At 43.9% G+C, this 18,131-nt stretch overlaps 1 protein-coding gene across 7 annotated transcripts in view; it reads left to right on the top strand.

The window, feature by feature from the left end:
• CARD14 (caspase recruitment domain family member 14) overlaps positions 1-18,131 on the top strand; it is a 630,897-nt gene that overhangs the window by 611,370 nt on the left and 1,396 nt on the right. For all 7 annotated transcript variants that reach the window (XM_078654066.1, XM_078654065.1, XM_078654070.1 and 4 more), the window contains 2 exons: positions 4,640-4,813; positions 9,305-9,426. In XM_078654066.1, the coding sequence (XP_078510192.1) occupies positions 4,640-4,813; positions 9,305-9,426 (296 nt within the window). The remainder of the gene's footprint in view (positions 1-4,639; positions 4,814-9,304; positions 9,427-18,131) is intronic.

Consider the following 18,131-nt stretch of genomic DNA (forward strand, 5'->3'; position numbering starts at 1 on the left):
GGAGCTAATGTGTAAGCATTCTGGGTCTCGAAAGACATTTTGAGTCTGTACTGATGTACTGGTACCAGAGCCTTGTAGAGGTCAAAGTAAAGGCATTTGACTAGAGTAATATTAACCCTCTGTGTGTCCCAACCAAAAGCAAAACGTATGGTTTACTGAGAAGTAGAACTATGATAGTTTCTGATCTACTATGATAGTTTCTGATCTAACAAAGAGAGTGCTATGTTGATATTAGAAAGGGCCTTGTAGAGATATAGGGAATGAGGTGGAAATTACAGAATTTAGTCTGACTGTTGGACTTGGCCCTTTTGGCAGGTTCACCCCGAAACTTTTTGCGTTCTCCTAGCCTGTTTCTGTAACCGGGTGTTGATGATTTTAGGCCTCTGCGCACTTTTTCACTGTGGTCCAATGTAAAGTGCGTGCGCTCTCTGTGTATGTGTGGTGAGACTGGCCTGCCCTCCCATAGGAATGCATGGGGGATATGTGTGTCCCTGGTAGTTCCTGATGTGAGAGGAGTGCTGGGGTGAGTTTGGTATGTGCGAACTCGTAAGAATAAATGCTGTGCAATGGTGTGCCCAGATTGATTGTGACTAGTGGAGAAGTGCCACTTTTAGAAGTTGGCATTTCTGTGTGCAGTGTGATGTGAATTGCCTGTCTGGCTTGTGAGTGACAGGGGCTGGCTGGTGTGCTTGGCTGCAGGAGCCCGGGTGAGTCTGCCCGGTGGTGAATAGGGAGATCTGCATGTAGATGGGAGGGAGGAGTAGCACCTGGTACCTAAATAGGGCTGTGCCTTCCCTCCACAATGCTGGCTCCACCCCCTGTGGTGCATCTGATGTCCCTGGCCTGTCTTGTGAATAGGAGAGAGGTGCTGAGCAAAACAAAGTGCTCAGGAGTTCCCCTGAACCAGTTGTGGCTGGTTCTCCCCTTGCCTGCACCTTGGAGACAAAGGATTTAGCTGTATAAAAAGAGGGGCTGTGACCCCATGAAGATGTTCTTGTTTTTGACTTGAAACGACCAGGAGCGTGCTGCTGCTGGGGCCCAGGGGAAGGCTTGCCTCCCTGGGCCCTGTCCTGCCGCTGGATACCTGGAGGATTTTCCTTGCGGGGAGCTGTTTTGCTCCATTTTTTATGCCCAGGACTTCCTGGACCTTGTTCCCTTTGTACTTTGGGGTCTGGGGGCTGAGCAGCGCAGCGCTGGGCCCTTACCGAGGGAATCTCCCTTGTGGGGATCCCTCCCTCCTTGTGGGCTTTTGCGGGTGCCCACCCCGCTGTATATTTGTATTTTTGAGGGTGCCTACCCCTCATTTCTGCCGGGAAGGGATCACCGCCACGGCAAAACAGGAAGTTAGGCACCGTAGTGCCTGGCGGCAGGCAGGACTTCTGGTTTCTGGCTTAGAGCTCTAAGGCGGAGGGGGCTCGTGGCACATTGCCGGTGCCTGACCCCACCGCGGGCGAAGTGAAGAGATCGCCTCCGGAGTCTCTCCAGCAAGGGAGAATCCCAGAGTACTCCACCCCAGCCGGTGAGTTCCCGAGGGAGTCCAGGGGAGAGGTGGGGGGGGGGAGAGGAAGACTCAGAGCGGCCGCTCCAAGGCTGGGCCCATTATTTCCAGAACCTGAATGGCTCCACCGATGGCCACTTTTGTATCAAGGGCTCGTGGGGAATCCTGGGGCCCGTGTTCCCACAGAGACAGCGCGCTCCAACGTGGGGGGTGCCATTGTTGTCAGAGCTGACATGGCTCCACCGAGGGGGCAAGCTCTTCTTCGTTATTTGGGGCCATGATTATTTTCAGAGCCAGGGCGCTTAAGGGGGGCACAGTATTCTCAGAGCCAGATGGCTCCAACGCCCCACAGTATTTGTTCTAGAGCCCATGCGTGGCTCCAGCAGGGGCAATGTTATTTTAAAGAGCCCCAGCAAGGCTCAAAGGGCACAGGTGTGCCAGGGCCCATTTGTTCTCTCCTCAGCTGTGCCGCACCAGCGTGGGCAGCTGCAACGTGAGGCGCAATTCGTGTGAGAGTCCCTGAGTGGGACAGAAGTGGCACAGAGGTGCCAGTCCTTATCCAGCTGCGCAGCAATTAGTGCCAGCTGCATCGTTTAGGCCCCCATGTTATTGTTCTCAGCTGCCCAGCAAGTAGTGGCCAGCTGCAACGTTTAGGTTTGCGCAGATGGCGCACCCTTGACTTTCACTGCATTGGCAGCGTGCCCTGACATTCTGGACAAAGGGTATTTGAGCCCCTTTTTGGAGATGGCCAGTTGACCAGGGGGGGACTGGTAGATGTATAGGGCGCCAGACCCTAATGTGATTGATGTGCTCATGCGATGTGGTGCTAGGAAATGTAATGCATTCAGTATGTTTTACGCACCCTGTTTGATACCTCTACATATGATTTATGATTGAGGTTGCTTGCATTTCATGTGGTTATGCTAGTGAGATTATGTTTCACTGTGTGAGGTACGCCCCTGATGTGAGATATAGTTAGGAGGTAGGGTCTAATGTGTTTAGACTAGTGAGGAGATTGCATAATGTGTTTATGCTGGTGAGGTTGGCGCAGAATGTAATTCGCGCCGATGTGACTGTGCATAATGTAGTTTATGTTACAGGTTGAGGTGGAGTACACTGATTACCAGTGGTTACTGGTTGTATGTTTATGATCTGATTTACTTTTACTAAGTTCACTTTGTGATGGTTCTGACAGTGGTCCATGTGGCTCTTTCAGGTGTACATAAGCCCTTGCAAATATTGCCCAGTGCCAGTTGGCACAGTGTATGTTATGTGTTTACTATTCTAATGTGTTATGAGAATACAAAGGCTATTTTTATATAACCTTGTGTGGAGTTCCTTTTGTAGTGTGCCTGGGATGTTGTTGCTGTGTGCGTGCGCAAATGCTTTACACATTGCCCCCGGGATAAGCCTGACTGCTTGTGCCAAGCTACCAAGGGGGTGAGCAGGGGTTATCTTTGGCGTGTAACTCCCTTGCCCTGACTAGAGTGGTGGTTTCTGCCTGGCTTTGGCGCAATCCTTAGCCAACCAGAAATCCCATTTCTAACACTGACCATTGAGCGTCTGGAATCAAAGGAATTCTTAAGATAGCCAGTAGGGTGCGTTGAAGTAGTGAATTCAATATCACCTGCTTCTCTTTGAAAATTGAGACTTCCTTCCTAGAAGTAGCAGGAATTGAGGAGAACTCTGCCACATGTACCCTATTTCCTTGTTGGAAGGAAATCGCGAAATCGGCCTTTTCATCCTTGAGTAGCATCTCAATGACATTAGCTTAGAAGCCCTTTAAAAGACAATGTATTCTTAAAAGCATTTTGGGCCCTTTTTATGACCCGGTTTGCGTCGCACTTTGCACCAAGAGTGACGCAAACCTTATGTCAGATTTTTGAAGCCATGCAAAGCCACTTTGCATGGCATTGAGTGCCTCCAAAAATCTGGAGTAACACAGCGCAAATCGCTGCGTTGCTCTACTTTGCCCTGGGAAGGCATTCCATGGGCACTGCATGGGTGTTCCCATGCAACTCCCATGTATTTTGATGCATTCCCAGATTTACAAGACCATGTAAACCTGGTAATGTGCCAAAAAGATACGCCTCCCCAGGAGAGGCCTAATGAGGAGAAATATTTCAATTTCATCTTGTAACTTCCTCTTTCCATGTGTCCTGCATTAGCGGAATAGGAACACAGAGGACATTTTTTGTGCAGGAAGGTATGCCTTCCTGCACAAAAACAAGCCTTCATGGAACACAAGAACTCTTTTCACCAAGGAGTAAGGGTGCCAGCGTTGGCGCTAGGCATCCTATTGTGCGCCAGCACAAGGGAGAAAGTTAGGAATGTGCTGTTTGCCACATTCCTACCTTTTCCTAGTGACGCAGGGCAGCACAGCAAGGTGGTTTAATGCACTGCACTGCACCACAATTGCATAAATATGCCCCTCCGTTTCTGCAAGAAATAGTTGTGGAATGTGTTCTGGAATATGGTTAGCAAATGCCACCATGCTGCTTTGAAATGTGAGCCCTAATGCTAGAATCTTACAAAGTAATACTGAAATGTTGTCTCTAAAAGGAATTTTTATAACTAAAAATGAGATGCATTGTGGGAGGGAAGAACTATTACTGAAGTTCCATGCTCCGAATGTAAGATCTATTAGCCCCATTCTTTTTACAGAGGCAAGTTTTCAGAACACCCTGATGGCTGAGGCCTTAACTGTGGGGAATTCATCTCCCAACATAATTGGCCTGAAGCCACTGTGAGGCTGTACAAGTCCATTTCACAGACAGCTAATCTTGTCCTTCAAACATCAATGGATCAGGGATCCAACTAGCAACCTAACCAGAGCAGTAAAAGACACACTAAAACAGTACTCTTGCACCCCTTTGTTTTGATTCCTCATTCTGTATGCAAAGCCCATGGTATGGGCACTTTTTCTGTGTAGAGATGTAAGTTTCCACCGACATCTTGCTCATGGTGTCCCCAAGTCATCTTCCCCTCAACATTCCCTAAGAGTCCTATCTCCCATCATTCTTTCCCACCCTTTTTCCTGTCACACTCCTAAGAAGTTAACCTAATCTAGCTAGGGTCTTGTTTTTGCTTCTCTATTAGGGTTCAGGGCTGACAGTGGCTTCACTCTTCTCATCTATGCAGGTGACCGAGATATTGCCCCACAGGCAGGGAGCTGCTTTACCCTGATGCCTTATACGAAAGTGATCCCTCATGCCCCGACCACCCTGCGGCCTGTGCTGTTTGTGCCATCAGTGGTTGGGAAGATCATGAGGGAGAAACTCAGTACCAGCAGGGACTTTATCAACTGCCAGTCAGGTAAGTCTGTGGAAACTCTTCACCCATGTGCCTTATGCCCAGACCTGACACTGCAGACGCTTGGGATGGGTTGACGGACCAGCCAGGAGAGGCGGAACTACAGAACATTTTGGGTAACCAGCTCACATCCTCCATGGACTAGGGTATGGTGATTCAGTGCAGCACGGTGGCCAAGCCTAGGAAACCCTTGGTGGGAAGTGTTGTGTTCTGACCACTTTGTCTGCTATTGGGAATAGTATTCATCCAAGCCCTGTACCGAGTCCCACTACCACCCTGCCTGTGCTGCAGAAATGTAACTACATGGTGACAAACCATACTACCAAGGCTTGCTCTTGGTTGTTGCTGTTGTTATAGGCTGCATTGGCGAATGATGGGCACAACTTTATACTTCCTGAAACCAAAGCTATTAAGAGTCTCAATTGAATTAAATCAGCACACTGTTCTAGGTATGTATTAATTTGTAGGCGTGCCTTTCTTATTATTGCCATCCCTTTGCCACACCTTTGACCATCCTGATACACTCCCATATTTTTATATTATCGTGAGGGTTTATTTGCTAAGGATTTACGTGGGCGCTGGAGTTGCACAAAGCAAGGCACTGTTCATCATCAATTTACTTTGTTTCGTTCATAAAAAACCATAAAAGTGCGGTGCAGCAACATCAAAGTCACAAAACATCGGTTAAAAAAAAGAAAATAATTCTAAAATATACTTAAAAGAACAAACAGTACAATATCTTTGAAGTAGTAATGTTAAATACAAACAACAATAATAAAATCTACAAGTATAGAAACAATGGATTTCGGAAGGAGAATAAAGCCTATGGGCAGGATCAAACACTAGGGCCAAGGCGATCTAAAGTGCGAAATGCTAGGTGTGGCCTAGTTCTTAGTTCATTGTGCAAAATGCATTTTCTCATAACAATTTCGAATTTAAGTTGCACACTCGCCCAAGGCTAAAGCTCAGTCCTGGTTATTAGCAGCAAAAATAGGCAAACAACACTCAGGGGTTTATTTATGAGCCCCTGAGTCATTTTTACGCCGCCGGTGCATCACTTTTTGTGACCCACCAGCGACGTACAAAATGTGCACCATATTTACAAAGTGACGCATCTAGGTAGTTGCGTCACTTTGTAAACCCCTGCTCCACATTATACCTGCGCCAGGTATAACGTATCCAGGGGTGGGGGGCGTTCCAACACAAGAAAGGGTCGTAGAAGTAACGCACTGAAATCTATGAGATTTCACTGCGTCACTTCTAGGACACAATTGTGTCGATATCTAACGCCTACCTCACAGTAGGCGTAAGACTGACACAGGCCCTTTCACATGGGGCTTGCCCCATGTGAAAGAACACATTGCTGGGGTTGCGTCACTTTTGTGACACACTCCAGCAATGCGTCATTTTTGCACCTACAGATACGTCAAATACTGACGTATCTGTAAATCCTTGTCACATGATGCGTCATACTGTAAACATGACGCATCCAGCATGTCGCATGGAGGGCGCAATGAAAAGTGACACATCGCTGTTTTCACGCAGTGATGCGTCACTTTTCATAAACGAGACCCATGATCCCCAAGTTAAGAGGGCTAGCAGAGCTACAGTGCAAAGTTTAGAGATTAACCTATTCTAAATTACCCACATTTCAGTACATAATACAAGATACACTGTCACTGGCACACTTGTCTAAGCATAAGATATTTATTAGCAGCAAAAGTACACATTCCTCACAATAAAAGAACAAACAAACAGAGCGAAAGTGCACGATGCAGAGGGTCACTAATACCATGTTTGCCCAAGTCGTAGGTCATTATTCAAGTCATTTTTCAAGGAACACTTTTACAAAACAATTTTTAATGTTATTTGCACCCTTTGCTCGAGTCAAAGGAAATCTTTCCTTAGGGGTAGTTTGTGAAACCTCATCATGCCCTGGTCGAGATCGACATCTATCTGTCAGAGCAAGGCAAACGCGCATTCAGTGTCCACTTGATCAAGTGGCTCAGGGATTAAGTATACAATCATCCATGACATCTAATGACAAAGCCTTCAGTGCAGCTGGTCAGAGTGACCAAGCCCACTTTAAGTATCTTGAACAAGCAAATACAATTGGTTCAGCTGTATCAGATTTCAGTAGGCATAAGGCCATCACACAATGTTTCACCTCTAAGTTACGACATGATGAAAGGATCTATCTTGATCTCGGGATCTTGTACTTATGACATATCAATATAAAAAGTATACTTTAGTTTCCGTCATATTAGGCAAAAAGGGCAACCAACCAGTCCTTCACCGTCTTGTTCCCACTTCGATGTAAACGACCTGAGTTGCAATGTGCAGATTCAGAAACAAATATACAAGGACATTGTAGCTCAGGACTTTGTCCACCCGCCCTTCCGACCTTGTTTCACACCACGACTTCTGGAGGACTTTTTGCCAGTATATTCCCTTCAACCATGTTGCTGAACTTTGTATTCCTCTTACTGGGGTTTTTCCACACACCCACTATATTTAGCTGGTTATATAAAGATTTCACCGCTCTCAGCGAAGGTGTAGTCCAGGACTTGTCAAGGAGGATTAACTCCTGCAAAGTGACTATGTAGGGGTTCAGCTCCTGGATTGTCCAGATTCTATCTCAATAGGTCAATATTTTAAGGCAGGCAATATGGTCAATCCCTTTGAGATTTAAGTTCCACATTAAAGGTATTAGAGGTGTACTAACAGGGGCGTTTAAATGTGTTATTACAAATTTATTTTCAATAATATTTAATCGTGAGGTATTCCCCAAGTTGAGATTTCTGCCCCAGGCAGTGCCCCACACAAAGCCACCTCTCCATATACCTCGACGGCTGGGGAGACAGGTCTGTTGACCGATGTTTTGTGTTTCCTAACAACCGCCGCTGCCCTGTGAAATAAAAGTGAGATACTTTTTTGGGAGCTGAAGGTCCCAGGTGAGCTTCTGCGCAAACCTTACTGCCAGGTAATCAAAGGTCTTAACTTGCTTAATAGTTGATCCATCCACAGTAAGTTTATTTCTAAATGAGGATTCATGGTCATGAGTTTCCACTTTCCTGAATAGATCACCAAGCTCCTACATTTGCTACATTTCACAAAGTAGTTTAGCAAATCCTGAAAACCCTTTGGGGGGCTAGACAATAGCAAGGTGTCATCAGCAAATAGCAGTACAGGGGTGCTTACGCCGGTAATATTAGGGCCATCAAGCTGACAAGGGTTCAGCGCTTCCACCACTCCATTCATTAACAGGGAGAACAGCGTGGGAGCTAAAACGCATCCCTGCCGTACTCCCCGTTCAGTGGGAATCCGGGGGGATAGGTCACCTTGGTCATTCCACCACATCTGGGGATAAAAATCTGTGTGTAGTCTGACTAAAAGATGGAGAAGGTGGTGAAGCAACCCCATCTGGTCCATTACCTCTCATAGGTGTCTCTCAGCACTTTATCAAATGCGGCCCGCATGTCCATGAAGGCTACATACAGATGATCTTTTTTAATGGAAATGTACTTCCAACAGATGGTCATAAAGTGGGCAGAGTGCTTTTTTTTATTCATATGGAGGAGAGCAGCTTTAGTTTCATCCAATGTAAATGCTAGTAGATGATCACAAGGTGAGAAAGAATGAAGGGAGGTCAAGGGGCAGGACATTCTGTGGCTAGTGTTAGAAGGGCCTGAGCAAACACTTTCACTCTTGCTGTATAATACTTGAATATGTTCAACCCATAAATCTACTGGGATGAATACATCTGTGGTGGAGTTTCCACAACCACTGCCTACACCAACGAATTTTCCGAAAATTCTATAATCAGGTTTCCCGAGAGCTTCTAACATCTGTGCCCATTGATCCTCCTCCTATTCTTTCCTAGACTTAAGGAGACAAGCTTTCGAAGTCCTTCTGGCTAGTATTTTATCTTTTTTGACCCCCTCTTTAATGACATTTGTCAGGTCCCTCTTGGCAGCCCTACATCCCTTTGTGAACCAAGAAGATGGAGTAAATTTTGCTGGTGACTTTCTGGTTTCACCACACCTTTGACCATCCTAAAACACTCCCATATTTCAATATGATTTTGAGAGGTTATTTGCTAAGGATTTGCATGGGCGCTAGAGTTGCACAAATCAGGGTGGCAATTTACTTACCATTATAAAAGCCTGCAGAAGCAGAGCAGAACTGTGCAGTGCCAAACGAGCGCCCAACCCATAGCGAGTAACCCCTTCCATGTTTGCCACTAAAAAGCACCAGTTTTTCCTGTTTGGCCTTTGTTTGTGGACATCTGGAGCCTGTTTTGAATCTTATGCTTACGTAATTTTGCTTGCCCCTTTTGTAGGTGATGCTTTTTTGTATTTACACTTTACCCTACATGTTTAACGCATGTTTTAGACACTCACTCACTGATTCAGCCGAACTGCAGCCCAGTTTAATCTTCGACAAACCTCTGTTTAACAGTAGAAACATGTCTTTCTGTTTTGCTCTACCCAGAGTGCCTTTCAGAAGCCGAGTATGAATCCCGGCATCGGAATGGTGATATCATCTGTGCAAAGAAGGTAGAGGGCTTCTACCGATGTGTCACTCGCCAGACTGTACATTCCAGCACTAACAAGGTAACTTCCCCAAAATATGTGTTATGCACCCCCCCTCCTTTCTTGACTCTGCGGACTGCTTCACTGCGCTTTCAGACGGGTGGGTTCGTAGGGGTTCATTTTTAGGTCTCACCTAGGCAGCGCTTGCGCTGTCTCTTCGAGACATGCTGTATTCAGGTATTGACTTTAAGCTCTGTCTATTTTACGCCCATCTTTGCAATTGGCTTCTTTTCCTTTCATTTGTAAAATATCACTTGTGATTCGTGAATAGGCTTACTCGTCTGTCATTAGTACCTCCCTCTCTTCTATTGTTACCTCCCATGAGGACAGCCCTTCTTACATGTCCTTACAGCTAGTTTTTATTAGCAGTGAGGGAGAACTATTTACTTAATGTCTTGTTTTATCTGTCCTTGAGCAGCGCTGGCGCTTAGCTGATGGCTGCCTTTCCTGTCCTATTATTATTCACCCTTGTCCAAGTTCACTTTAGCCCCTCCCCATGCAGTCCAGAATGCTTTTTATCAATATAGAAAAATAGAGTTTGACAGGCGACGCCGAAGAAGAGGAGTGGATGTGGCCTTACGGCTAGAGCTGTCAACCTCGAAGCTGGGGACCTGGGTTCGAGTCTCGGAATGGCCGCTCAACATCCTGTGATTCTGGGCAAATCACTTAATCACCCCTTGCCCAACAAAAATGAATGTGTCTGTTTGTAACGCAATTGGTGCTCATGTAAAGCGCTCTAATACCTTCGGGTCAATTTCCCGCTGTATAAAACTCTGGAAAAAAATAAAAGAAAGTTGCGACTCGCAAAACTCTATTTTTACAATATTGTACATTTTTCATAAGTGGCGCAGCACACCGCCTTCTACTTTCATAATGGTGGCCTGCCTTTCTTTTCCCGCCACTCTTAAAGATGAAGGCGGCGTGCTGCACTGCTTATGAAAAACCTACACTACAGAAAAAAGAGTTTTGCAAGCCGCGCCGTTCTTTTCTTCGGTGCCGCTCGCCAAACTCTATATTTTCAATATTGCATGCTTTAAGTACGGAGAGAGACATTCGCAGGCCAAATCGCTCTCTGGTCAGTCAGGTTAATACTTCCTGTACCATGGCCCACTCTCCCTCCACGTCGCCCCCGGCTGTCCCTGTCATGCGCACCCTGGCTCTTAGCAGCTCTCACCACTCCAGGAAAGGTCAACTCTGACGCTGTGGGTGCCTATCCTGGCAGGCAAGTACTCCGAGTACCCATGGGTTTAAATTAAATGCAGATTGTACTTGTCAGACATGTGTCCCTTGTTCTCCTTTACATTAACACCCACACCCCTCCCCTCTGCGCCCCACCCGCGGACAACAGTGGCATAGGGCAAAAACATACATTTTTTATTTGTTGTACCAAAAGTGTATCAATTCTGAAAACATAAGACTGTGAATTAAATATTATGACAACTCAGTCACTCACGTTTTTCCTTCATAAAACTTTTCTCTTCTGCCTATGTCAGACACTTGTGCTCTTTTCCTTTTACATGTCTTTCTGAAATCCGCCATCAGCATATCTCACACTTCATCCCTTTCCACTCCAGCACCCTCTTTTCACTCACTCCATGAGGCGTAAAAAAAGTACATGCAAGTGTGAGTGAAAAGAGGGTGCTGGAGAGAAAAGGGATGAGGTGTGAGATATGCTGATGACGGATTTCAGAAAGACATGTGGAGGGAAAAGAGCAAATAAAGATAAAAATAGAAAACAAATATTTGCAATTTTGCTTGTCCTGCTGGGCACGTTTTTGCCAGTAACACGCCTTCTGTTTGTAAGGCACGAAAAGTTAAACAAAACAAAATAGTACCTCGATCACGTAGGTAGCAGCAGACAGTTGCTGATTATGTTCAAGTCAATCTGATTATGTTGAGACCATCTGTGCTTGGTTGCTACTACACAGAGAGGAACGGAAATGATGTTAAGCCTGCAGTGACGGATTACGAGGCTCTAAAGAAGAGTCCAACAAATGGTAAGCAATGGGCGGGCTCCAAGCACTTTTTGTTATCAACAGTGTCTCACACACAAGTTGCATGCACTAGCAGCTCGACCCTAAAAAGGGGGCAAAAGGAAAGAAGAATGACAATGCCAATAAGGAGACAACAATAGAAGATCCGCCCTCTGAGAACGGCAAAGCCCAGGGTTATGGAGCCTGCTGCCGATGCAGAGAAGGAAGAAACATTTGCATAATCTATAAAGCGCTCCGTGGCCTTCGCTTCGTGTACAATTCTAGGTTTTCTTAGTAGTTCTAGTGAACATTTCTAAAATAGGAGGGATTCCACCCACATCCTCCCCATTGTGTAAAACCTATTACGGTTTGTGGGATCATAATGACCAGCTGTATAGAACCATCCTCATGCAGCAAACAGACAATGTTTCTAGCCAGAAGCGTAACGTGAAGAATGGATATAACTGGAGGATCTATATCTCACATTGTTCATTGGGTCTCCCTCTAAGAATCATGTGCTATGTGACATTTTGGTAACTTAATTTTATTTGGAAAAGTGCTGTGACGATTGAATTTTCCCTTGGATGTGTAATTGCACTGTTCCTGACAATGGGACATTCTGCAAGGCAGAGCCAACTGACAGGATAACTGGTAGGTTGTAATCCACTCTTCATGAACTTGTCAATGGATGTCCGGAATAATGGATTTCTAAATAACTTCAACACTAAACTTCAACTGTACAGAATGTGTTTATAGTCTGTACACTAAAACAAGAAGCAATAAAATCTTGGTTATAATCTTTGATTACTTAGATAACTTTTAATGCTTCCTAATAGTGATCGAAATGCGGTCGCAAAACATTTGCATTTTACCGACATCTTAGAGTTGGTGGCAACCCATTCGTAAATGGGATGGGGTCCCTGAGGGACCCCCTTTCTTTGTGAATGTTGGGGAATTCTTTTTAAAGAGCAGGCAGGGACCACTGCCTACTCTTAAAAAATGAAAAGCAAACTTTTCATTTAACATTTTGAAAGGCATGCCTTTCAAAATGCATTTCAGCTGCATTTAAAAAAACATTTTTTGCTTTATCAAAAAGCATTCAGAGACCTGGTGGTGTGCTGATCCCAGCAGGCCACCATTTCTGTGATTTAAACGATTCCTAATGGGTCGCAAATCAAGACCTACTTCATGATATTAATGAGGTAGGTCTATTTGTAACCCACTCGGAATCACAAAATGTGTCAGACACATTAGTACATAGGTGTTTGCGATTCCCAAATAGAGAATCGCAAACATTCGCTATTATGTAATCGCAAAGCCAAATCTATGTACATCTGACCCCTTGCGCCTTCCAGCACGCTTGGTGGCCAGATTGTGTAATTACTGTAATGATAATTTGCTTTTATTTAATTATTCTGTCCAAGCTTCGACAGGGTATCAAAGCAGGAGATTTACCTCCTGGCGAGTATTTTAACATAACCACCGGTAATTACACATTGCATCCAGTGCCAATAATAAATACATTCTGGCCATAAAACAGCCGGTATTTCTGTACTTAATCATCCTGGGTGTACAATACCTGGTGTGCTGCATCCCATAAAACAAAGCCGAAGGATGATGTCCTACCCTAGAAAAACTTGCTCTCGCTGAAAGAGCAAATTGTTTCGGGTTTCATGAATCTATCAACAACACACTCAGAAGCAGCTCAGCCATCTGTTGTACTTTGGAATTAGGACTCTTTTGAAGTCAGACACAAATTCGTTTATCTTATGAATATGCAGGTGGCAAGCATAAGCAAGCAAAACACACACACTAAGGACGGAGGAGCATCACCCCACTGCTTTTCAAGAGTGTGAAAATGAAAATGATAATAGCTCAATGTTATTGTCATTTTATGTTTCCCTACTGAGGCAGTTTTGCAGGACTGCCCTGCTCACAGAGGCGCAGTGGGAGGAGTGTGGGCTGTAATCCAGCCTGGGTGGAGAACATGCACAGACCCATAGTCCCCATCTGAGCACCGAACCACAGCGCTCAGACCAATCACAATGCTGCTATCAGCAGCATGTTGATTGGCTAGGGGAGCCTGTATGCTTCCTGCTTCCATTCCAGTCGTGGAGAGACGATGGAGGAGCGACTCAGTGGTGAGGAAGTTTATTTTTAATTATTTTTACACACCCAACGTCTGCCACGGCCACCACTTACCCGTGCAAGCCACCACTGGTTCACACATTAATTTTTGCAAAACCAGTCCTCCTGAAACTAACTTTAAACCTACACCACAATCTATGAAGCGTAGTTCAATAAAACACATCTACAAAGAATAAAAACACTATCTTAGGAAGGTCTACAAAATAAATGAAAAGCCTGCAGATAGGGAGCAGGATAGACAAACACTATAGACTGTGTGTCATTTTGAGTCACAGAGTTCGCAAAGCTGGCTCCAGGTTCTTGTGGTAGCCTCTTGGTCTCTTATGCACAGTCACTCCCTCCATTAATTGTAAGCCATACTTAGAGATTATTACAGTTCAATTCAAACTCACCAGTCTGCAAAAGCAATCATTAGTGATAACGCTTCAGATGGATCAGAGTCTATTTGCCAGTGGTTAGACTTATCTGGCAGCAGAATTATGTTTTTCATATTTAAAATTGCACATCTACACATGATTTTAATAAATCCTGTTCAAAGATGGCTGCTATGGATTTCGGTAACCGTCTTTGAATGGAACTTACAAACCATTATCTAGGTGCCATCAGCACATGCATACAAATGCAGTTTCAGGGGTGGCTATCTTAAAATTTAGAGAAAAAACTTCATAAGATGGCCGCTAGCCGCGCAGCTGGTGCACAAAGCTAAAACAATAATACTAAAAAAAAACAAGGTAGCAGAACAGCAGAGGTTGGAGCCAAGCAGGAAGAAATGTGTGGGCAACTGAGGAGAAAGGGAGCAATTAAAACAAAAAACGAACATACTGAGCATGTAATGGACAAGATGGTAGGGGAGTGAGAGGAATGAGGAGAAGGGAAGGCGGGGGAAAACACAGGACACAGAGAAGGAAAACTGAAACACTCCATTGAGTGCTAAAAGTAAAACAAGAAAGTAGTTCCCTAAGTGCAAGCAGCATCAGCAATGAAAGGATACAAGTTATCCAATCAGAACACTGAGACCGAAATGCTCCTGGGTGAGATAGTATATTATATATATATATGTATATATATGTATATATATATATATATATATATATATATATATATATATATATATATATATATATACATACATATATATATGTATACATATATATATACACATATATATACACATATATATACGCACATATATATATATATACATATATATATATATATATATATATATATATATATATATATATATATATATATGTGCAAGGCATATGTGAGCAAGGCACCTGAGTGCCGAAACGTTACGAGGAAGCCGGCAAGCGAATAAAGATATTTTGAGCACCACAGAAACTGGTCCGTGCATTGTGTTCCTGGCGCAAGCTGAGACGAGCCGCAACCGCGCAGGGAGACTTTGGTTTGTGTGTGTATATATATATATATATATATATGACAACAAGAAATTCTTCCCCATTCAGAAAAGAAGGTGAGTCGCACACGGGGCACCTTTGCAGCAGCATTTATTTGAGTAAAAGGTGAATTCAGTACTTTGAACTTCCTCAAAGGTAATGAACATTTTTAATGTTTAATTTTCGTTCCTGAACTGCAAGGCACCAAAGCAGCATCTTAGGGCATCATGGGACTGGTAGTCCCCTTCTATTCCTAAGTGCCGGCACGAGGTCCAGGGGAGCCAACCACCACTGGGCAAGGAGGAGCCAAATAGAATATAAGTGAAGGAAACGAAATGCTGGGACCACGAGCATATGAAAAAGGCAGTAACGCCGAAACCGGTCTGCAGAGTTGATCTGAATTAAAGAAACCGCTAAACAAAGCCCCGCTGTGTCCAGTCATTTCTTCAGAGCGGAGAAGCATTTGACAGAATATATATATATATATATATATATATATATATATATATATATATACTGAAAAAGTAAATGTTAATAGTTAGGTGAAATGTTCAGTAGCAATGTAACGTTTCAAAATCTAAAAAAACCCACATCAATTCACCAGCTATAGTTATCTCAAGTAACTATAACTCGTGACCTAAGTCAACAATAACTTGCACTCCCGCCATACACAGTTTTCTCATCAATAACTTCATTGCAAATGTTGCAGTGATATTATCAATGATGTCATGGAAGAGGTCATGAGTGATGTAATATGTGGGGTAATTAGCCGTGCATGGCGAGGGCACGAGTTATAGTTACCTTAGGGCACGAGTTATAGTTACATGCAATAGCTATAACTATAACTGGTTATACAGCAACACATGCTAGGAATTGAATATGTTACTTACACTGTAAGCATCTGTTCGTAGTTGGTAGTAATATAGATTCACATGCACCCTCCCTGTACCCCAGACCGTGTGAATTTGGATGCATATCTTGTCTTTCTATACACAACATTTAACAATGCACATGCGCCCCACAATGTTTTGATTATTCCATCTAACTCTCACCTGCCGGGTGAAAAACGATCTAACATGGAGTCAGTCCCCATACACAATCCCAATTTAATGGTAAGTCACTGTATACCTTGTGACTATAAAGACGTCTTCGAATCACCATTGTCCCTGTGACTATAGAGGTGTCTTTGAAGAAAGACAACTAGCACATTTCCGAGCAAAACACTAGATGGCAGGAGTATGCTGAGAATGTGAATCTACAGCACTATATGCTACAAATAGATACTCACGGGATAAGTACCATTTTCCATACACTGGTGGAGAGACTGAATGGACAATAGGACAGAGCCATCAGGTTCCTAGAAGCAGGGCCGGACTGGGAACCACAACCGGCCCTGGCAAAGTGCTCGGCCGAAAGCCCCCCCCCCCCCATCCCACTCAGGGGGGTTGGAGGTGCCGCCAAGCTCTTTGCTGTGGACGGTTTTCGGCCGATTTTGGTACAGGGATGATTTTGCCCGGTGCCCACTATGGCCAGTCCGGCCCTGCCTAGAAGGGATGCATTGCAAAAGAGTGCCATTTCCAATGCCAGGACATTCATAGACCATTAGTAAATAGTTTAGCACAAAATGGGCAGCGAAGACATGGAGCAGCCTTCAGCAGTGTTGGGCATGATACAACCAGACCATGCCTTTAACGAGAATTAGACTTTCCTTGTTTTCTAGCATTTTGTGTTGATGTAATAAAGCATCAGCAATTATATATTGGCCTAAAATGTTTAAGTTGCACAGAAAATGAAAAAAAAATAAAGCAGAATGACACGCCAAAACTACAATAAAGTTCTGTTGTAGCATGCAAGCTATGTTTTAGATATTCTGCTCTTAAGTAATGTATGCAAAAAATAATAGAGACACCAATTTAGTACACACCATAAAAAGTCAGGCTTGTCTCGATTTTAATCTTTAATCAGCAAGTAAAACAGAGCTTTGCAGACTATTGTAATAATGAATACTTTCTAAATTGGGTGCCTCTTTCATATTTATTTGATTCTTCTATGTACCCATTTCAGCCTCATATGCCACTTTAGTGGAAAACACCAATCTGCTCGCTGCTATATCTGACCGTCTCTGTGTAACAAACCTAGATGCTCTGGCTCTAGAGAGATCAGGCCATGGTTCTCTGTAGCTATGGGTTTATTTATATATTGAAAAATTGAAATAAATTTCCTTGCACATTAATTATCATTTGGTTTGCTCGCAATACTAATATTGCTTCACTCACTTTACGTTGATGCAAACACCTAAAGCTTTTCAACACAACTTAAGCAGTGAGCATCCTAAATATCGACACCAGAATATTGATGGGACACAATATCACAGATAAATTATCAACAGGTCAGTCAGTCTAGATTTTCTATACCTAACTGCATAAATATGTACCTTGGTAATATATTTATCTTCAAGGTACGTAGATGTGGAGTTAGGAATAGTACATCTATGCTTCCTTCTGTGCACCTAACTTTCAATACTTTGTCCCTCTTCGGTATTTTTGTACCACAATATTCTGGAGGTCTTTATTCAGAAGTATTCAGAAGTAGAACCCACTTAAACACACAGTCTATGTCCCACTCATGTGGTCAGTCTGGCTTCTTCCTTCTACCCTAACTGCATGGAGGAGGGAAGGGAAGAACACTGAGAGGTGGGTAAGCCCATACAACACCATCATCTCCGTCCTGCACATCAGCAGACATGATCTTCCCTCCTAGCCCAATAAAATGCCAAAATGCTGAAAGGGAGGAATTGGGGCTAAACTGACAACGTAAAGGGTAGGGCAGCAGAGCAGGTATGGGGGTAGGCGGGTCCAGATTGACAATGGGTAAGGGCACTGCACCACCTTCGTGGTCGAGTTAACGGAAGACTTCAGCCCTGTACTCTTTCCACTAAGATAAAAATGAAAGTGACATCCCAACTAGTAAAGCATAACTGAGTTAATGTAAATCCATGTTTTTTTTTTGTTTGCATTTTTCCTATAGTAATTTGAGATGGAGAATTTCATGAAGGTATTATCCCTGCAAACGTTTCATTGGTTACTCTGGCTCAAACCTTTAAGAAGACAGTTAATGAGGACTTCAAAAAAGCCCCAGAATTCATATGTGCTGATAAATCCAAATTGCTTTTTTGTTTACCTTCATTTTGTCTCAGCAGCTTACC

Source organism: Lissotriton helveticus, chromosome 7 (assembly GCF_964261635.1).
Source record: "Lissotriton helveticus chromosome 7, aLisHel1.1, whole genome shotgun sequence".
NCBI lineage: Eukaryota > Metazoa > Chordata > Amphibia > Caudata > Salamandridae > Lissotriton > Lissotriton helveticus.